The sequence below is a fragment of the Streptopelia decaocto genome (assembly GCF_964273445.1).
Source record: "Streptopelia decaocto genome assembly, chromosome: 17".
Taxonomy (NCBI): Eukaryota; Metazoa; Chordata; class Aves; order Columbiformes; family Columbidae; genus Streptopelia; species Streptopelia decaocto.
Window position 1 is genome coordinate 12,241,533 of NC_138672.1, and position 22,649 is coordinate 12,264,181.

Genomic DNA, 22,649 nt, shown 5'->3' on the forward strand with positions numbered 1-22,649 from the left:
TTACAGTTATAACACAACAATAGACCAGCTTCACCATCTTCATATACATCAATAGCTGCAACAAAATTAACCTGCAATGGTAATGGGAAAGGGTAATGAACAGGCAGCGGGTACTGAGGTTATTACAACCAGGTTTTGACTAACAAGCAATACAATCAGTTGGGGGAGTGCACAACTACAGAAAAAAGAAGGGGAAAAATAAATAAGTAATTTTTCAAGTGCAGCCTCTTTTGTGTTTAATTTTCAGGATACTCTCAGGATGGAAATCAATTACTCTTGTCTTCAGTTCTGTATAGTACTCAATATTCAATACCACACCCACAGGATAAAGCAATAAAAACTTACATAACTTATTTGGCCATATGAGTTTTGGGAAATGGGGTGATTTCAGGACAGCCATGAATCAACATGATATGCTAACAATAACAATTCTTTTCAAAAAGGGAAATCCAGAAAAGCTCAGTTGCATGTCATGATTAGCAGAAAGATCAGATGCACCAATTACTGGTTCAAAACCACTAACACTTACAGAGGTCAATAGGGATGTACTTAAGAATTACTGAATAGGCTGAATTTAGGAACTGAGAATCAGTGCTGGATGAAACATTATTTTTTACATGGCATAGTCCACATGAATTCTCATATTTTAACTCTGTATTTGTCTTTTACAGTTGGATTAAAAAAAAACCAAACAAACCAGCCATAAAAATGTAGGGTATCTGTTCAGGAAATGAGACTTTATTAGGGAAGTACGTAAGATTACAATAGACAAATGCTTCCCAGACCACATTTACTACTTAGGAAAGGAGAGGGGCTGGACATCAATTAGATGAACGGCTCTTTGACTTTCCTTTGTACAATAAGCTAGATGTTCACCTCTTGACTTCAGATTACTGTATGTATCAAGAACTGTTAAACAGACCTGGAAGTTTATATACCTGCACCAAACCCATTCTGACCCATTCTTTGTAGTGACTGAAAGCCATTTCTGCTCTGTTACCCGTGGAAATAATTTTGTGTCCCATTTCAATATCACAAAAATCAGCAGCTCAGCTCATATTAATTGTCTGCTTTGTTTGTGTTCTTAAAGGAAATAAGGATTCCTAGGGAGAAGAGGAACAGGGGGTTGGGATGGTGGTGCTGCTGTATTTCTGCATCCCCATTTGTTACTTGTAGCACCTCCTCATCCAGATAAAGACAGATTTTCAGTGCTCTGGAGAAGTTTACACTGTATCACCCATGCTAGGAGTGCCAAACCTCTTCATCATCAGATCTGAATAAAAATACAGATGATTTAAAAAGAAAATAACCTACCAACGAGAACCATCAAATAAAAAGAGTAGTCCCGTATCTTATTATGAGTAAAACAGTCAGTTTAAAACAATGACAGAAAAATATTAACTGTGCACAGGATGCACTGAGTGTGCAGGAAATTATGTTCAGTGCAGTTCTGTAAGAAAATAGTTTCAATGATGAAAACTCACCTTGTTCGTTTCAACATGATGCAATCTATAGGACTCCCCAGTACTCTCATTAACTAAATCAAACTGATGCCGATACGCTACACAGATCATATTGTCACTTTCTCCAGTAGGGCCATCCACCAGCGTCATAACCACTGGAGGGTCAGAAAGGCATATTTCCTATAATGTAAATAATAGAATTATTCTCTTTTTCAAGCTCCTACTGTGGGTGCTGCGGGTACTTCATGAATTTAAAGGGATGTGCTCTAAGCACAGACACATGATAAAGTCTGATGAGGAGTGGCTGAGGGAACTGGGTCTGTTCATCCTGGAGAACAGGAGCTGAGGGGAGACCTTCTCGCTCTCTGCAACCGCCTGAAAGGAGGTTGTAGCTTGGAGGGTGTTGGTCTCTTCTCCCAAGTGGCGAGTGACAGGACAAGAGGAAATGGCCTCAAGTTGTGCCGGGGCAGGTTTAGATTGGATATGAGGAACAAGTCCTTCACGGAAAGGGTTGTCGGGCGTTGGAACAGGCTGCCCAGGGCAGTGGTGGACTCACCATCCCTGGAGGGGTTTAAAAGGCATTTAGATGAGGTCCTTAGGGACATGGTTCAGTGCTAGAGTTAGGTTATGGTTGGACTTGATCATCTGGAGGGTCTCTTCCAACCAAAGTGATTCTATGATTATATTCTAAGAACAATCAGAAACTTAATTAAAAAATCTGACAGGTTTCTTTGGCATATATATGATGGAACTCTGTCATACAGCTCCTCATTTTTGTTTGTCTAGTGGTTCAGGGAGATAAAAATGCATGCTCTTTGTCTTCCCCTCCATCCCCATCTGAGTGCTGCCCAGTCTGTTAAGGTAATTAGTTATTAGATTACACATACCCGGATGTACTGGAACTCCTCTACTGGAGATTCAGATGATGATAGCAGAGAGCTGCTGGTTAAACTGTTGCATGGATTATACTTCTTTGTGACGAGAAGTAGTTTGTTCCGAATAGCCACAACGATCCTCAGTTCACTGCCATGGTGAGTATTAATGGCATACAAATGGCAGCCTGCGGAAATAATGCTCTGGATTTTAAGGATTTGGGTTAGGGTCTGCTTTTTTTGTTCTGTATTTGTACGATGATCAGTACAATGGGGCTCTGACGCATGACTTAGCAATGCAGAATTACAAACCTCCCAGTAGGACAACATTAAATTGTAGAAAAAAGACAAAAGGTTATGACTCTTGAAATCTGTTTTTCCCCTTACTCCTTTTCAAGTAAAGGCTAAATACATGGATTTTCACTATTCTGCAGCTTGCAGCTTTCCAAAGCAGCTTGCTTCTTAAGATCAGAAAATGTTTATATTTACTGAAATAATCATCAACACCTGAACTAATCTAAACAGTACTATTTAATGGAGATTTGCCAGTGTTCCTGCACCTTAAAATGCCCTTTATTTTAGTCTCACATCCTTGCATAATTCTTCTCATACTCTTCAATCCTGAAATCGACATATCTATTTTTCTCTAGAGCTTTTAATCAGCAGTGATTGTAAAAATACCATGTTACTTGGCAAAGTTCTAAAGTGCCATGCTGGACTATAATAGACTTATTTTCACGTATCAGATAAACAAAGTTTGAGAATTGACTGTCCAGAGAAAAAAACTAAAGTTGATCACCTACCATTGCCTCAAGGCAGCTAATAAGCCCCTGGAAACCACAGACCTCATACCACAGTGGATGTTTTTAACACAGGGTAATAACATCACCTTTTGTTCTCTCCAGTTTGTTTTCTCTGCAGTCGTGCTTGCTCCTTATCATTTGCTTTGTTTCTATATATTTTTTGACAGCACTGAGTCTGAAGACAAGGAGACGAGAGTCTTTCCCTGAAGGATGAAGAGACCAGGAAACAAGTTAAACAAAAGATGTGGTAGTTTGAATTAATACTTCCAAAGAGAAGCAGGATCTAACAAACAGAGCAAAGCCACAACATGATAAAAGATTGCTTATGAACTCTCTACATTTTCCAATTCCAGTAACCTATGCCTTCAGTTCAGCAGCTGAGCTTCCTATCAGGTAGTGCTGCAGCAAAAAATTATGTTGGAGCTTCAAAACAATTAAACGTATGCTATTTCACAAATATAAAAAATTTTGCAAGATAGTGAAAATATAATAAACTACACAGCAAGAGTATTAGACATAAAGATCCTGCCCCTTCTGTGAGCATGTTCACTTTGTGAAATTCCATCACAGTCTGTTGTGTTAGAAAGTGCATTGAAAAAGTGCACATTTTATGCACATCTAGTACTTCCAAATGAGGTTAATAAAAGACACATGGTCAGTCCAAACAACATTTAAGTTCTTTTATATCAGAATCTTCAAGAAAATGCACTCTATAGCACTAGGATGTAGGGACAGTTAACACAATAAATACCAATAAAACACATTTGCTAAAACAGTGACAGCATAAGTAATTTCCCCTCATTTTTGTCCAACTGAGTAAACATATAATTCAGTCAATCAAAGTTGTGAATGGAGTCAAATCCAGTTGGCAGGTGGTCACAAGTTTTGTTCCCCAGGGCTCAGTACTGGGGCCAGTTCTGTTTCATCTCTTTATCAATGATCTGGATGAGAGGATCGAGTGCACCCTCAGTAAGTTTGTAGACAACACCAAGTTGGGTGGGAGTGTTGATCTGCTGAAGGGTGGGAAGGCTCTTCAGAGGCATCCGGACCCCCTGGATCAATGGGCTGAGGCCAACTGTCTGAGGATCAACAAGGCCAAGTGCCGGGTCCTGCCCTTGGGCCACAACAACTGCAGAAGCGCTACAGGCTTCAGGAAGAGCGGCTGTAAAGCTGCCTGGCAGAAAAGGACCTGGGCATGTTGATCGACAGCAGCTGAATATAAGCCAACAGTGTGCCCATGTGGCCAAAAAGGCCAACAGCTTCTTGGCTTGTATCAGGAATAGTGTGGCCAGCAGGACTAGGGAAGTGATCATCCCCTTGTACTCAGCACTGGTGAGGCCCTACCTTGAATACTGTGTTCAGTTTTGGGCCCCTCACTACAAGAGAGACCTTGAGGTGCTGGAGAGAGTGCAGAGGAGGCGACAAGGCTGCTGAGGGGCTGGAGTACAGCTGAGGGAGCTGGGGCTGTTCAACCTGGAGAACAGGGGGCTGAGGGGAGACCTTCTCGCTCTCTGCAACTGCCTGAAAGGAGGTTGCAACATGTAGGGTGTTGGTAGCTTTTCCTGAGTAGCAAGTGACAGGACAAGAGAAAATGGCCTCAAGTTGCACCACGGAAGGTTCAGATGGGATATAAGGGAACATTTCTTCATGGAGATGGTTGTGAAGCACTGGAACAGGCTGCCCAGGGCAGTGGTGGAGTCACCATCCCTGGAGGTGTTTAAAAGGCATATAGATGAGGTTCTTAGGGACACAGTTTAGCGCTAGATTTAGGCTATGGTTGGACTTGATGATCTTCAGGGTGTGTTCCAATCAAAATGATTCTATTATTTCCAAAGAGTGTTGACTTCCAACAATGGCTGAAGAAAGACCATATGACCAATTTCAGGCTTGCCTTGAAGGAAGCACCAATGAGCATTTAGGGATTTCACCATCCCCCAGCCTTTAGAAAATAAAGGCAGTTGATGTATACGCTCCCCTATTCTAAATGAGGCATCTAATACACCTGCCACTGACAGACACAATCGCCTCATGAGATATACATACCCAGCACCAGCCACAATCATATAAGAGTTGAAGAACAGTGACCTCTCCTACCTTTGTCTGTTCGAGCAATCAAAAGATCCAGAGCTTCCAACACATGCATCTGTTTTATTTGGAGTGTTTTATCAAATACTTGCACTGATGGTTGACCATCTAAAAAAGAAAGACACATATGTATCCAAATTCCTGCTAAAATTTGCTAGAAACCTGCACTAAGCTGCTACATATACCACAGCATCATAGCCAATGCTTCCTCATGGGAGAGCTTTATCATTGTCATGGATCAGATTATGCAACTGAAGCCTAAAAAGGACCTTCCTTTGGAAAGTTTGAGAATTACCACCAAGAACTAACTTCACTCCCTCAGACCCACTGGCCTTAAGCAGAACAGAGAAGATAAGGGATCAAACTAGCAATATCATTGCTATGAAAGAAGCAGGGTCTCATTGTCTTGTAAGCCTCGGGCTTCAGGCTCCCTATCATCAAGGGCTAAGCAATCCAGACAAGCCATTTAAACATTCCTTGAACTTGGATGTGACTTCTTAAGTCTTTTCAGATGGTCAAGAAAATAACATCTGAAATAAGAAAAACATTCCGAAATCTGCATTAACATTGGCTCCCCAACATGGCTTGATTCTGGTGCAGAGAGAATGTTCGCAACTAGGTTACATAAACGTAATAAATTTACTTAGACTGGAAATTATCCCTGTAGGTGAAGACTTGCTAACACCTGAACAGAACTTATGAACATACATTTTCAAGAAAATGGTCAGATACATAAAAATGGACACAAAAACACTGGATCATTTACTAACCATCTATTAATAAGATGCCAGCATCTGTAGAAACCAGCAAGGACTGGCCCCAAGAATCTGCACAGACAACCTCATGAGGAAAATTACTGCAGAAAGACTGAGATTCCCAAGGCTATGAAGTAACATAAGGGATACATATTAAGTACACTAAGAAATACAGATCACACAGACACAGAATGTGATGGATAATGGCAAGTAATAACACATAAATACTTTTGGCAGGATACATTTCCAAACAGTATATTTTCTGAATCTGCAATATCTAAATTCAGTTAATTTTCTTACAGAGGAAAAGCTCTCAGTATTCATTCAGTTTGGAGACTAATAAGTATAAGATGCATTCCTAAAGCACTGGAATTAAAACACATGCAGCCGATAGTCAGTGCAAACCTAGAAGTACTTAAAACATGTGTACCACCATGCATATTCAATTTGCTTATATTTTATGGCTCGGTTTGTGATGTTTAGTCACTAGCACACTGTACAGTTAAAACTGCCTTTCTGCCAAATTGTTCTTTGATCAAGCGTTCTCTGTACTTACCTCCCAGCGTCCGCCCCTCCTCCCCAAATTAAATATTAGCTGAAGTCTCTGAAATTCCAGAAGCATTTCTGAAGCTTCTGTATATAAGATGCATGCAGAAGAGTGCAGTTTGCATCTTTCACTCCCTAATGCCCTTGACCAAAATCTGGTACTACAGGAAAGAAAAACATAACTGAATTTTGTTTTAAACTTGATGCAGAAGTTAAAATAAAATATTACTGCATATGGAAAATGTAATTCTCATCAAATGATATTAAAATATCTACTCTTGCTTTAACTTAAGAAGTGCTTCTGCCTCCAGGTTCATCCTTTATTAATTCGATATTGGATGCAGAGTCACTTTGACACTATAGATTTCATCCTTGCTGCTACAGCATCTAATTAAAAAATAAATAAATTAACAGTATGCAGAACTGATATGCAATGCCATACTTCATACCATTAATTTTTTTCATAACTCTTAGGTGGGTTCACTCACCTCCTTTTTACAAAAGCTTGTGGTTGCCAAGTTAGCAGTGGCATCACCTTTCATAGTGGTTTTCAATTTCAATGCCTAATACAAACAGATGTTTTATTTAAATTGAGTTTTTGTTGCCAGTACCCAAGCTAAAGACTATAAAGAAAGGACAACTGAGGACTGCAAAGTAACTCCAGTTTTGAATTCCTGTAATATTTTAAGTAATTAGGAAAGAAGTGAAATTCTGTATATCCTAAACAAATCAGGATATACAGGAATGAATCAGTAAAGGACTGCTAGGTATCTTACCAGCCAAAACATATGTTGGTTGGGTTTCTTTGTTTTTTTAAATGGAAACCCAAAATCAGAAAAGAAGTGTCAAGAATAATAACAGAGAAAAGCCTCCGCCTCAAATCATACTAGCTAGTCATCCACACAATTCATTCTATAAGCTAACTGGATAGAGAATCCTTTTATTAATTATACAATCCTGCCTTTCATTTGCAAAACTTCAATAACAAACCACTAAGTCAGGGTGCCAAGGACACACAGTCACAGTATGACAAATTCTTCAACTAGAAGTAACTAGAAGCGAGCTGATTCTGAAAGGGCTAAGGACTCTATAGAAATATTGTTTACACATAGTTTCAGTGAGATGCACAGTAAGTCTGATTAAGGTATCCTATCCACCTTCATTGCTAACCTTTACAGCAGCATTCCTATAAAATGATGACACATGGAACTGTCACAGCATTCCTTAATGTAAACTTTAGAAATTACCTAAACCAATTAAACTGCCCTAAAGTTTGCCTACCATCATGCACGGTCTCTGTGAAATGGCAGTAATCACCTGCAGGCACCCTTTACACACTTGCATTAAGCATAGCTGTCAGCTTACAGAGACACACAAAATACTTCATTGCATTAACATTTTGATTTCATTCTGCCAGTCAGTAGAGATCACCTTAACAATAAATAAATGAGTTAAACATACTGCTGAGCCAGTCATCAGTGAGTTTTGTTTACCATCTAAAAACTCAACTGACCATAACTAAGGGACAGACACATTCACAGAGTTTGGCAAGAATGATTAAGGGCTACTTGGAAGTCATGTTGAAATGTGTTCAAGCCTACACTTTGTAACTTAAGAAGAAATTTCTTTTAGGGAAGAGAAAGATTTAAATGTGAAAAGAAGCCCCAAGAGAAACACAAACAGTTATCTCTGAATTTTTAACCCACATATTAGGTTTCCCTTCGATGAAGACCATGCCAGAGATGGAACTCTTGTTTAAGAAATGGGTCCCAACTAGATTTAGTATGTATCTTTGGTACGTTTAACTTGGGTTCAAGGAGGGAGGGAAATCAAGCTTACAGGTTTCCATACTTTCAATAACCACGTTTTTCTCCAACTTCCATATGGTAATTAGTAAAGTTGAGAAATAAATAATTGGTTACTTCTGTCTGAATATTCCAAACACATTCACTTTTTTTCCTCCCCCTAACACCTGCCTGGAGTGACTAGCTCTTTCAGGGTGGCTGGGGAAAGGGTGGGCAAAGCGTAGAGGAGTAGATTTTGCAGGCCCACCAATGCAAGCTTCAGCAGCCCTGAGATTCTTCTGTACCAGCTCTCAAACATCTGTCTCCACTCTATACTTTTAATCAGATCTAGAACTACTCAAGACTCTGCATTCTTTAGCTTACTGACTCAGATTAAAAAATGGGAGTGAAGGGAAGAGGCTTGGGTTGTGGTGGGGGTGGGTTTTTTTTCATTTACTTTGTCTAATTTTTTCCTGTTTTGGTTTTCTGCTCTGTTAACTCCTGCTGAGTTAAATCAGCTCAGAAAAGAAGTATTCTTAAGTAGTAGAACCATGCCACCAGTCCAGGATCAAGAAGAGACAAGTGGGAAGGGACAAGGGAACTGATGAGCACAGCCACTGTCTTTTTTCCTGCTGCAATGAACTGTCAGATCAAAGCAGACTATCTAAATTTTCAGGAAGTTTTAGTTGTCATGGAATCAAAAAGTCAATAAGCCCACAGAAGACGGGAGTCAGCATCTGATATGTTCAACGACATGGGGCAACCTCTGATTTATCAGAAACACTGCCGAAACTTCTTCCTGGCCAAAACGGGGGTAAACAATTTCTAAGAAATTCGACCTTGATAGAGGAAATCCATGAAGGATTATGTTTCCCCAAGGCACAGAAAAAGACAGAACACTCTTCTGCTTGAAGACAGAAAGCACCTGCTGCACGAAGCAGGGAAAGAACTTTAAGATTTGATCCTAAGGTGTGATTTGTCCAACCTTCCTTTAGCATACATATTTTATAAATATTTGTAATTACGTTGTGTACCTCAGGTGTTACAAATACTTGTATTCAACTGGCCTCTGGAGCTGGTTGACAGAGATAGGAAGCCAAATAGTCCCCTTGTATTCCAGGAGGAAATAGCTGGTGACTTCCTGAGCCATCTGGATCCTCACAAGTCATGGGGACCAGACGGGATCCATCCTGGGGTGATGAGGGAGCTGGCAGAAGAGCTCGCCAAGCCGCTCTCCATCATTTTCCAACAGTCCTGGCTCACCGGGGAGGTCCCATACGATTGGAAATTGGCGAATGTTACACCAATCCACAAAAAGGGCTGCAAATCTGACACTGGCAGCTCCAGGCCTGTCAGCCTGACCTCGGTGCCTGGCAGGGTTATGGAGCAGATCATCCTGAATGGAATCACACAGCACCTTCAGGATGGGTAAGGGACCAGCCCCAGCCAGCATGGGTTTAGGTGGGGCAGGTCCTGTCTGACCAGCCTGATCTACTTTTATGATCAGGTGACTCACCTGGTGGATGAGGGGAAAGCTGTAAATGTGGCCTATCTAGACTTCAGCAAAGCCTTTGACACTGTCTCCCATAATATACTCCTGCAAAAGCTGGTAGCCCATGGCTGGGTTAAGAACTGGCTGGAGGGCCGGGCCCAGAGAGTGCTGGTGAATGGGGCCGCATCCAGCTGGTGGCCAGTCACTAGTGGTGTCCCCCAGGGGTCAGTGTTGGGTCCAGTCCTGTTTAACATCTTTATTGATGATTTAGATGAGGGGATTGAGACCATCATCAGCAAATTTGCTGGTGACACCAAGTTGGGAGGGAGTGTGGACCTGCTGAAAGGCAGGAGGGCTCTGCAGAGGGATCTGGATAGACTGGAAAAATGGGCCCATTCCAATGGGATGAAGTTCAACAAGGGCAAGTGCCGGGTCCTGCACTTTGGCCACAACAACCCCCTGCAGTGCTCCAGGCTGGGCACAGAGTGGCTGGAGAGCAGTCAGGCAGAAAGGGACCTGGGGGGACTAATGGACAGGAAGCTCAACATGAGCCAACAGTGTGCCCAGGTGGCCAAGAAGGCCAATGGGATCCTGTCCTGTATCCAAACCAGCGTGGTCAGCAGGACAAGGGCAGTGATCCTTCCCCTGTGCTCTGCATTGGGGAGGCCACACCTGGAGTATTGTGGTCAGTTCTGGGCCCCTCAGGTCAGGAAAGAGATTGAAGTGCTGGAGCGGGTCCAGAGAAGAGCAACAAGACTGGGGAAGGGACTTGAACACAAGCCCTGTGGGGAGAGGCTGAGGGAGCTGGGCTTGTTTAGTCTGGAGAAGAGGAGGCTTAGAGCTGAGCTCAGCACTCTCTAGAACTACCTGAAGGGCAGTTCTAGCCAGGTGGGGGTTGGGCTCTTCTCCCAGGCAGTCAGCAATAGGACAAGGGGCCATGGGCTTCAACCCTGCCAGGGGAAATTTAGGCTGGAGATTAGAAAGCAATTCTTTGCAGCAAGAGTGGTCAGGCATTGGAATGGCTGCCCAGGGAGGTGCTGGACTCGCCGGCCCTGGAGGTTTTTAAACTGAGATTGGACATGGCATTTAGTGCCATGATCTAGTCAATGGACTGGAGCTGGACCAAGGGCTGGACTTGATGATCTCTGAGGGCTTTTCCAACCCAGTCAATTCTGTGATTCTGTGATTTTTACCTTAATGCAGCTTAAACTAATGGAACACTACAAGACTGTTCCTGAGCACAGAGAACTGCAGTAAGTCCTGACATAACTCTGCAAACTAATAAAATTCCAACGAAAGGGGCGACGCAGTCTTTATCGACATAGGTGCATACCTCCTAAAGTGATCCTACCTGACCAAGTCGGACAAACTCTGCTTGCCGAGCTTCCTCTTTTTTCCGTGTTGATTTTGGGGACTCTGGTAACACATCACTGAAGGACCTTCTATTGAGCATGTTCTAAACCAGAAAACATTTATTTTTTAAAAAGAACCAAAAGCTTTCATAATCTTTTAATCTGAGTTAACTTACTGCGATATCATTTAAATTTTCTGTCTTTTTTAAAAAATATTTTCCTGTAGTGATGAATCTAACTGCATAGCTTCTCAGAGAACATTTTACTTTCCAGTTTGTCATAGTTTATCACTGTCATGTTCTATACAATCGTAACAAAGACTGCAGATAGGAATAAAAAGATAAAAAGTAGATGTATTTAGCTAAGAGAAATAAAGAGTGGAAAAATAGCACCTCAACAATTTTAGAAGTATTGAACGTCTTTTTAGCTAATTAAGAATCAGCTGAAGAATGTCTTCATCACCTAAAATGAAGTTATCTCACTGTTACCCTAGGCTAAAAATGATCCACATTCACACACGATGGAATGAGTAAGTGTAGTTTTTATGGTGATGAGGCTAATACCTGTATTTGCAGAGCCTAAATTTCCTAATCCCTTGCTGCAGGTAAACCTATACAAAGCATGATATCGTTCTGCTTCTCTCGTTTAAAAAAAAAACATGAGGAGTCCTACCCTGAAAGGACATTGTCAACTTTCATATGACTGCAAAACAAGTTACATGACAATTGGTATTTAGCCTAGTGCATGAAATTCAGTGCTCATTAGTATTACAGTCTTTTAAAGTGACAGAACATTCAGTCTCCTAGTAAGAGCATGTGAGGGATACACAGACTTCTGACTTACATTTACCTTGTGTAGATCAGGCATCAGGTCTTGGTATAAAGAGCGGATCAGCATGTCCAGAGTGCGTTGACGTTTCTGAGAAAATGTTGGCGTTTCCAATGTGGCTTTTTCCCCATTTATTACTAAAATATTATGGAAAAGAAGATACATTACCTAAATAAACTTTGACAACTTCCACTGACTCTAAATTGCCTCTGTACAAAAATACCTGTTCTCTCCTTAGTAATTTAGAGTTGCGTCCTTTCTGCATGTTTTTTGGTGAATAACGATCCCTTAAGCTTAACAGAGAAAATTAGTCACAGGAGAATTCTACAAGGCGCCCCACAACCTCCTAACAAAAAAATTAAGTACTAAACCAATTTAAATGTGCAAAATGCGTTATTAGTCAAGTTCCTGTCAGGCAAGCATCTAACTGTAATCCGTCCCTGGAGGCTTTTAAACTGAGATTGGACATGGCACTTAGTGCCACGATCTAGTCCATGGACTGGAGTTGGACCAAGGGTTGGACTGGATGATCTCTGAGGGCTTTTCCAACCCAGTCGATTCTGTGATTCTGTGAACTCCTTTAGGAAAATGCAAAGCTAAATATGGCTGCACATTCTCTATATGTAAATGTCAGTTTGTATCTAATAGTCTGAGGAGCATAACTGCGTAGAAATCCAGTTTTTTGTTAATCTGACAGGAAGAGTTTGATGGAACTGACATCCTACTTGTGCTACAGATTTAAAAAAGAAATCTATACAGAGCAGCAGCATACACAAGAAAATGTGTTTACCTTTTAAGCATTGTGAATTTCAGTTTATTAAATCACTTACTAAAAAAGTGTTTCTAGCAAAAGAAAAACTGACTTACATTTCACTAACACAAAATTCCTAAATTCCTGGTGATTTGTAAACACAGGTGGGGACGGAAGGGGAGGCCCAAAGAGAGGAACACTTTCTTCTGAAAATATTTTCAGCCTATTGAAAGAACAAATATTTATATTGGAAGTCACATTCAAAATCACTATTTTTATAGACATTATTCAAAACAGAAGAAAGAACTGGAAACTGTTGTCTGTGTATGTCTTAGGTAAGAACTCCCATGGGTCTAACAAAAAACATTCACTTCGAATTACTCACTTGAGCAAAATTCTGGTTCCTTTGCAGAAACTAACACTGGGACACTAACAATTACAACAGAACTTTGCAGTTCTACTTATCGAACAATGCTTTTAGTGACACCTGATTCTTTCTGAATAATAATGGTTTACTACAGCTGAATCTATATCTTGGGAAAAGCAAACTCATTTTCACTCAGGAAGAGTCAGCATGACTTCCGTGACAGCTGGATCTGCTGCCTTCTTTCGAACCATAACAAATATTGCATAGCAAGAATGAATGGCAGGCACAAAACCCATGCATATAACATGCTCAGCAAGCCATAGCTTCTTTAAGGTAAGTAACCATTCCTTAGTATTTCAAGTGACAGTCTGCACAATTTTCATCACTGTAGGATAGCAGTCGAAGATTTTCCAAGCAGCATGCACAGCTGACACAGGTTGCAGCAAGTTAAGTGGTAAAATCATAGATTCAACCCATCTCTACTGTTATACAAACCAGTCAGAATTTGCTTGCCCAAAGACCCAGCAGTGATTTACTGGTGCTGAGTCAAATGGATTCTGATTGATTCATCCAGTCTTTTTTCATTAAAAATGAGAAATTGTGCATACAATCTGAAATGTAGTATAACATTTGTATGAATATTGATCATTCTAATACCATTTTCACAGATTCAAGACAATTTCAAAGATGCCCTATGTCTATCTTATTCCATCCAGGTAAAAATAATAATTTCTGACTACACAGAATGTGAAGTGTTCCTTGGCTAGAGCAGAATGAATTAAGATGGGGAAAAGCACAACAAAACTGATCACTGCAGATGATTTCAAGCAGCATTCATAAATGGAGTAGGTGGAGCTGCAGTTACACAAAAAGCACCAAATTCTTACTGCTAATGATCAAATTTTGGAGCTAGGCAAGAAGGTTTAGTCAGTCCTGTTTCTCTGATATAAAGAGTTCCAGTAACCTATTTTGCAGCAAGAAGAACAGATCCTTAGATGACCATGAAGATTGCTCTGCTATGAAGTATAAAAAAGCTTCCAAAGCAAGACAGAATTTATATATGTTGAAATGGTTGGAACCATGTGACTAGATCTGAGCAGGAGCTTCTGAAACCATGGACCACAGCTGGTACCAGTGGTCTATACTGTGCATTGAGGGAAAGGCTAAAAGAATGCCTTCTGTACTTGCACTGCATTTCTTAGCTGTCAAAGTGGTATGGGTTGTTCAAAAAAAGCACTGGTGCCAGGTGATCAGCTCCAGGGATATTGCTGGTCTCTTCCACAGTCTGCCTGCATCTTCAGACTTCTGGAACTATCAATGAAGGAAGAAGCAAAACTAATCTATTGAAGGACTCTGTATTCCTGGAAGCCATTTCCAAGTTCAGTTTCTTTCTACTACAAGCAGTTCACCTCAAAGGAGCAGACCCAATGCTGCCAGCCTTCCGCTCCATCCTACAAATGTGGGGTAGAGTGATTTGCAGTCAGTTTAAAATTTTGCTAAATAATAACTAATGCCATGCAGGCTCACACAGCCCTTAGAAATTCACAGACTTCTCTCTTCCATCTTGCAAGTTTTTAACTTTGAGTGTTACAGACATACACACATTCCAGTTAAAGGCATATTTTAAGTTTCATGCCCTGAAATTTCCTTCCCAGTGCTGAATAAACCAAACATTTTAGTTTGCCAATATAAATTCTTTAGCCATGAGAGCCTTCTGCATCTAAGCTGGCAGTGATTTCAAACCTAACCAATCTTCTCCTCAGGCACATATCCAAAAGAGAACACAATTCTCCCACTTCTTTTTGAGCTAGTCTAAATAGTAAATGACTTAGCATACTTTAAATAGAAGAGGGATCACTACAGACATTGCTAGTACTTTGTAAAGGAGAAAAAATAATGCTATATCTACATCCTATACCAAGAGCTGCAGCACATACTTTTAGCTAAAGGGTGACTCTTATTTCTCTTTATTGCTTATTTGGTTCAAGCCCAAGATGAATCCCTCCAATGGACTCTGAAAAAAGACATCCCACTGTCACTCTGCTTTTTCGAGACTGCAAGATATCTCTGGAATCTCCCCATTAATCTCAATACAATAGTTGGGATTAATTATTTGGTTAGAGCCACTTTGTTCATTAAAGCCAAGGCACGAGGCTGCAAAAATCCTTGCTTTTCAGACTTTGGTGAGACTGAACAGACTTATACTTGTACAGCATATGCCTCCAAGTGTGAGGGTTCCAAGGCTAACTGAAAAACAGATGAAGAACACATTATTTACCAGCAAAAATTCCACTAGGTTTTAAGTATGTGATGTCAAACTGTACAAGTACTCTATCAAGATCCCTAAAAATGAACTGGTTTGCTCAGCTACAACTGAACCCAGACCTGCAAGGATCTGCAGTCCATGGCTATCGCAACACCACATGAAATAACTTTCATCATACAGGTAGTTCAGTATGTCATTCATCTCACCAGGTCAGAATGTCCCAGGCATATCTTCCACCCTTTTGTCACATTTCATTTAAAAAGTAGTTTTGTGTTGCCCCCTTAGCTCATGCCTGTTCCAGAATTTCATTTTTCTGATGGTTAGAAACATGCAACTTATTCATAGCCAGTTTACAGCCATCTGCATCCAGGTCCATATTGCTCTTCAATTTCCTAAATTCATTTGGCTTCCTGGCATACAGACAGGTAGCCAATATAGAATGTGTTCTCATTATCTCTAAGCCATCAGAAATACAGTGTGAAGTTATTTCTTACAATCAGCACCTACCTGTAACTATCATTCTGCTTGTTATATCTCACTAAGGCAAAAATATCTGTCATGCAGTTAAGGAAGTTAATCCAGTACTAATGAAGCTTGCATGTATTTTAATACATTTTTTTTTTCCGCAGCAGATTGCAGATTTAATAAAACTAAAATATATTAATCAATGAAATATATAAAATATTCTAGACTGCACACATTTTACTGTTCACAAAGGAGGTCTCATAGAAAATTTTATTGTTTGATCAACAATTAAAAAAAAATGAGCTAGTACCACAAATACAGATTTCTTGCCATTATATGAAGCATAAAATGTGCTATTTTCTTTAATGGGTATGTTTGATAGACTTGTGATTAAAAATGGTTCTAGTTGATAAAAAAACCTACTGATCCTGAACACCACTTGTACCAAAACTTCAGTTGAAGAAAAGATTCCAATGAAATAATTTAGCTAACAGAATTATATGAGAATAGAGAGGATGATTCAAAGTGTAAGTACACAAAAATGTACTACCAGTCTGGATTCATAACTTTGGGCAAATCTGGAGGATTAAAAAAAAACCCCACAAAACCCCAAACCAAACTGATAAATCCTTATGGTTGCCTTGCAAGCTATTTTTATTGAATCAAGCAGAGGCTTCTTGCTTTGATAGATTTCCTTAACAACACCTCTAAGATTTCAGTCCTTACAAACAGTGCTAAAGAAAACATAAATATGAATAGCTTCACTGGCTGTATGGGTTTGTTCCAGATTGAATGAAGAGACCTTTGCCAAGAGCTGTGATCAGCACTATTGGAGACTGCATGGTAAAAAAGGCTTACGATGGGATTTCACCGTAATCATCCAGTGCTATTTAAGATGCTTGGAAGTATATTGCCTTGTCTCCTGCTGCTATTCCCAAAGAGGCACAGATCTCCCGTAGGCCCAGAGTCACATCTGCCAGACATGTACCGACATTTCAGACATGTTGGGACATCTACATTGGTGCTGGATGCCTTTATTTGGGTAACTCAATCCTACCCTGCAGATGACACATGGCAAACCTGTACAGCAGCTACCACTGGTGTACAAGACAGCACAGTGGAATATCTGTATGCTAACTTTTCCCATCCTACAAGTAACAAAAAAGGGGTGCTATAGTATATAAGAAAGTAAGCACAAAGCGCAAGTACAGATCAAGTGAGCTTTGAGATTTACCACATCTGACAGGGATCAGCGTCAACACCCAGTTTTCTTGCAGACACCGTTATCCCTGGCTACTGTCAACTGGAAATATCAGGAAGGTGATACAACTCCATCAACCAGCTGAGGATCACTTAAAATTACTTAAATGATAACACGCTGTTATGCATTTAGGGCACATCTAACCCTCCAGTTCATTATGACAGCAAGGAGACATGAACCTCAAAATGTCTGTCAAAAATTGAAAAGAGTGAGGTGTATCAATTACACCATAAAAAGTCCTCGTAACAGCAATAAAGGAAGAATTATTCCTTTTTTATTAACATTGACACTCTGATGAAGTGGCATGCTGACCTGGTAAACATTTCTTATTAACATATTCAGGTTCCTCTAATATCTTAAGATTTTTTTTTTTTTAATTGTGGAATTCTTTTTGTTCTAGTCACTTCCTTTTAGAGTAGAAGAGGTTAATATTAAGAGTTTAAATCTAAAAAGTAAGACCAGGCATGGACAAAACTAGCAAGAAAGTTCCAACAACAGTGAGCCTGAGAACTAGGTTTAGAAGTCATAAGCTTTGTGATAATTTTTTAAAACTCTGCAACAGAGCATGGATAGAAATAAAAGTTTTCTTATTTTCATCAATTTTTCTTTGTTCCATTCCATCTATACCAAGAGATGCCAGATTGTGATCTATGTTCCAGTAATGTGACCCCATGATAATGCCAAGTGACTGGCATCTGGTTTTTGGAATTACATTGTCTTCAAAACGTTTTCAATCAAAAGTTTGAAAAAACACAGGCTGCCAAAAATCTGGAGAATACGTGGTTTACAGACTGAAAGATTGAAGAAAATACATAAATACCTAAAATAAACAGCATCTAAACATTAAAAGGCATTATTCAGTAGTTACTGCCAAATTAATTCACATCACTAACAGAAATGCTTTTACGAATTTATATTTTATGAAAAAGTATGACATTTAATTTGTGAAGTGATCCAAATAAATGCCTTCAATAAAAATATGATTTAAAAATTACATTCTTGTTTTGACCTTATCTTCTAAGTGGTTCAACATAGAAATTGTTTTATGAGGCAGACTTAGAGACTCCTAGTCAAGAAGCTGAAGGTAAAAAATGCAAGAATGCAATTGTCTTTCTAAAATAATTTTCGGTTCCATAAACAGCATGCAGGAAGGACTTAGGGTGGAATTAAAAGTAATACTGACCTTAAAAAAACCCAAACAAACAAACACACAAATCAAAAAATCCCAAAACCTAGAAAAATGTAAGGAAAAAGATACGTGTAAAATGAGAGCGAATCATGGATGGCTTGAATGCTGGAGAAGGCTCTTCACCTTCCTGAAATACGATAGTGACAATGTCATTTCCAATATGTCGCTTCCTTTCTACCTGAAAAAAAAAAAAAAAAATAAAATAAAAGAGAGAGACGTATACAATGACTTCAATAACTTGAAAGACATACATAAATACCTTAACAATTCTGTGAAAGAATAGTAGAACAATATTCCTAAACTGCAAACAGAAAAATTACAGTCACTGTGGTTGGAGTCACTGCCTGCCCCGAGCCTTGGCTATTCAGGTTTCCGGCTGCAGGGAGTGCCAGAGCCAGCTGCCGCTGGGGAGGACGGCCAGTGTCCCACCCGTGTGAGGGGGGAGCAGCTGCAAGATCTGCTCAGCATGGTCGCAAAACGTAAGGAGGAGGTTGAGACGCTGAGGTCCATCAGGGAGTGTGAAAAGGAGATCGACTGGTGGAGTAACTCCCTGGCGTGCCACTCAGAGAGGCTCCAGAGGGATACTCCCCAAAAGGTGATGGACCCCCTGCCCTGTCGGGCAGAAGGAGAAGGCCTGAGACAGCCCGTGCCCTGTCGCTGTCGGGCAGAGGTAGGGGACCGAAAAGATGACGAGGGTTAGAAGCAGGTTCTAGTTCGGCACCGTGAGCAACGCCATCCCCCCCCACCTGCTTTGCTTCCTCTTGAAGAGGTAGGTGAGGATGTGGTGCAAGGCCCACCTACGAGGTCACAGAGAAAGAGGCAGTTCACCCCACTCCTCAAGACCGCCTCAGATAAGAAAGAAAGGAGGGTAATTGGAGTAGGCAGTTCCCTTCTGAGAGGGTCAGAAGGCCCAATGTGCAGAGCTGACCCTCATCGTAGGGAAGGGTGCAGTCTACCTGGAGCCCGGACCAGGGACATCACCAGGATGCTCCCCAGCCTGGTGCACCCAACGGACTCCTACCCACTGCTGATCTTCAGACAGGTGGGGAGAAAGCTGCATCCCGCAGGCTGAGGGAAACGAAGACAGATTTCAAGGCCTTGAGACGGATGGTAAAAGAGTCTGGGGCTCAAGTGGTTTTCTCTTCCCTCCTTCTGGTTTTGGGTGACAACATGGGATGGAATAGAAAAATTCCGTCCCCGAACAATTGGCTCCGGGACTGGTGCTACAGGCAGGGCTTTGGGTTCTCTGATAACGGCTGGATTTACAAGACACCAGTCCAGACAGTGATATGCGGGAAAGGTTTATCTCGCAGGGGCAAAAGGATGCTGGGACAGGAATCAGCAGGGCTCATTTGCAGAGCTTTAAACTCGACTGAAGGCGGATGGGGTTGTAGCTGGGCTTGCACCAGTGGGGCAGCACTCTAGAGCTGATGGAGGCTGGGAGGCCTCCCACGCCCTGGGGGGAAATGGGTGCGCTCGGCTCGCTCTCTGACATGCCTGCACACCAATGCACAGCATGGGGAACAAGCAGGAGGAGTTAGAAACCTGTGTTAGGGCAGGAGATGATGACCTGGTGGCAATTCCGGAGACACGGTTGGACAGCACACGGGACTGGAATGTGGCCATGGATGGCTGTGGCCTTGTCAGGAAAGACAGGTCAGCCAGGCGTGCTGGTGGAGTTGCTCTTTACGTGAGAGAGCAACTACAATGTGTTGAGTATTGTCCAGGCCCGGATGAGGAGCGAGTTGAGAGTCCATGGGTGAGAATGAAGGGGCAGCCAGCAGGGGTGATACTGGTGTGGGTGTCTAGTACAGGCACCAGATCAGGGTGAGGAACCTGAGAAGGCCTCTACAGACAGGTGAGAGCAGCCTCGCAGCCACAGGCCCTGGTTGTGGTGGGGGATTTTAACTTCCCTGATGTTTGTTGGAAGGTCGACTCGGCCGGCCAGCCACAGTCTGGGAGGTTCCTCCACTGCCTTGACGAGAACTTTCTGATACAGAGGGTGGAGGAGCCGACTGGGAGAGGTGCCCAGCTGGACCTCATCCTGACTAACAAAGGAGGGTCTGGTTGAAGCAGTAAAGGTTGAGAGCCTTGGTTGCAGTGACCATGAGATGGTGGAGTTCAGGATCTTGTGTGGCAGGAGCAGGATAGCAAGCAGGATTGCAACCCTGGACTTCAGCAGGGCAAAATTTGGCCTTTTCAAGCAATTGCTGGGGGAAATCCCACGGGCAAGACTGCTTGAAGGTAAAGGGGCCCAAGATAGTTGGTTGGTGTTCAGGGACTGTTTCTACTGGGCACAAGATCAGAGCATCCCGACACGTAGGAAGTCAAGGAAGGGAGCCAGGAGACCTGCGTGGTTAAACAGGAACTGCTGGGCGTGCTCAAGTGGAAAAGGAGAGTTTATAGATCATGGAAGGAGGGGCTGGCCACTTGGGGAGAACATAAGGCTGTTGTCAGAGGGTGTAGGGAGGCAACTAGGAAAGCAAAGGCCTCCTTAGAATTAAACCTGGCGAGAGGGGTCAAGGACAACACGAAGAGCTTTTTCCAATACATGGTAGATAAAACTAACAGCAGAGGCAGTGCAGGCCCACTGATGAACGAGGTGGGTGCCCTGGTGACAGAAGATACAGAGAAGGCAGACTTACTGAACACCTTCTTTGTCTCTGTCTGCTCTGCCGGGGGCTGTCCTGAGGATCCCGCACCGCTGAGGCCCAGAGGAAGGCAGGACAATGGAGGAGTTTGCCTGGGTTGATGAGGACTGGGTTAGGGAGCAGTTAGGCAATCTGGACATCCATAAATCTGTGGGTCCGGATGGGATGCACCCACGGGTGCTGAGGGAGCTGGCAGAGGTCATTGCTGGACCGCTCTCCATCATCTTTGCCAAGTCTTGGGAAACGCGAGAGGTGCCCAAGGACTGGAGGAGAGCAAATGTCACTCCAGTCTTCAAAAAGGCCAACAAGGAGGACATGGGTAACTATAGACCAGTCAGCCTCACCTCCATCCCTGGGAAACTGATGGAACGACTTCTCCTTGGTGCCGTCTCAAGGCATATCAGGGATAAGAGGGTCATTAGGGGCAGTCAGCATGGCTTCACCAAGGGGAAGTCCTGCTTGACCGACCTCATTGACTGTTATGAGGACACAACAAGATGGATGGATGATGGCAGAGCGGTGGACGTGATCTACCCTGACTTGAGTGAGGCATTTGACACAGTCTCCCACAGCATCCTCACAGCTAAACTGAGGGAGTGTGGTCTGGATGAGCGGGTAGTGAGGTGACTGCGAACTGGCTGAAGGGAAGAAGCTAGAGAGTCGTGGTCAGTGGGGCAGAGTCCAGTTGAGGCCTGTATCCAGTGCAGTGCCTCAGGGGTCAGTACTGGGGCCGGTATTATTCAATATATTCATCAGTGATTTGGACGAGGGAATAGAGTGACTGTCAGCCAGTTTGCTGGTGACACCAAGCTGGGAGGAGTGGCTGACACTGGAAGCTGTGCTGCCATCAGAGACCTGGACAGGCTGGAGAGTTGGGCAGGGAAAAAATTTAATGGAATATAACAAGGGCAAGTGTAGAGTCTTGAATCTGGGCAGGAACAACCCCAGGTTCCAGTATAAGTTGGGGAATGACCTATTAGAGAGCCGCGTAGGGGAAAGGGACCTGGGGGTCCTGGGGACAGCAGGATGACCATGAGCCAGCACTGGGCCCTTGTGGCCAGGAAGCCAATGGTACCTGGGGTGGGTTAGAAGGGGGTGGTCAGTAGGTCAGAGAGGTTCTCCTGCCCCTCTGCTCTGCCCTGGGGAGACCACACCTGGAATATTGTGTCCAGTTGTGGCCCCTCAGTTCCAGCAGGACAGGGAACTGCTGGAGAGAGTCCAGCGCAGCCACCAAGATGCTGCAGGGAGTGGAGCATCTCCCGTGTGAGGAAAGGCTGAGGGAGCTGGGGCTCTGGAGCTGGACAAGAGGACACTGAGGGGGGACTCATTCAAGTTTACAGATATCTAAAGGGGGAGTGACAGGAGGATGGAGCCAGGCTCTTCTCGGTGACAACCAGTGACAGGACAAGGGGCAATGGGTTCAAGCTGGAACACAAAAGGTTCCACTTAAATTTGAGAAGGAACTTCTTCCCAGTGAGGGTGGCAGAGCCTGGCCCAGGGTGCCCAGGGGGGTTGTGGTGTCTCCTTCTCTGCAGACATTCCAACCCGCCTGGACACCTTCCTGTGTAACCTCATCTGGGTGTTCATGCTCCATGGGGGATTGCACTGGATGAGCTTTCCAGGTCCCTCCAACCCCTGACATTCCGTGATTCTGTGAAAATTATTACTTAACTATAAGCAAGTTAATCCAGCAATGCCATGGTGCACACACGTGACAGC

General features: G+C 42.6%; 1 protein-coding gene across 6 annotated transcripts in view; it reads right to left on the reverse strand.

Annotated features, from left to right (window-relative positions):
- GARNL3 (GTPase activating Rap/RanGAP domain like 3) overlaps positions 1-22,649 on the reverse strand; it is a 57,654-nt gene that overhangs the window by 9,406 nt on the left and 25,599 nt on the right. For 4 of the 6 annotated variants that reach the window (XM_082067484.1, XM_082067481.1, XM_082067483.1 and 1 more), the window contains 12 exons: positions 18,349-18,457; positions 15,872-15,917; positions 12,848-12,954; positions 11,996-12,117; positions 11,152-11,256; positions 7,013-7,087; positions 5,994-6,105; positions 5,233-5,331; positions 3,225-3,341; positions 2,351-2,523; positions 1,485-1,643; positions 5-71 (listed from right to left, as the gene is read on the reverse strand). In XM_082067484.1, the coding sequence (XP_081923610.1) occupies positions 5-71; positions 1,485-1,643; positions 2,351-2,523; positions 3,225-3,341; positions 5,233-5,331; positions 5,994-6,105; positions 7,013-7,087; positions 11,152-11,256; positions 11,996-12,117; positions 12,848-12,954; positions 15,872-15,917; positions 18,349-18,457 (1,291 nt within the window). The remainder of the gene's footprint in view (positions 1-4; positions 72-1,484; positions 1,644-2,350; positions 2,524-3,224; positions 3,342-5,232; positions 5,332-5,993; positions 6,106-7,012; positions 7,088-11,151; positions 11,257-11,995; positions 12,118-12,847; positions 12,955-15,871; positions 15,918-18,348; positions 18,458-22,649) is intronic. The other 2 variants (XM_082067482.1, XM_082067485.1) reach the window with 1 other exon arrangement.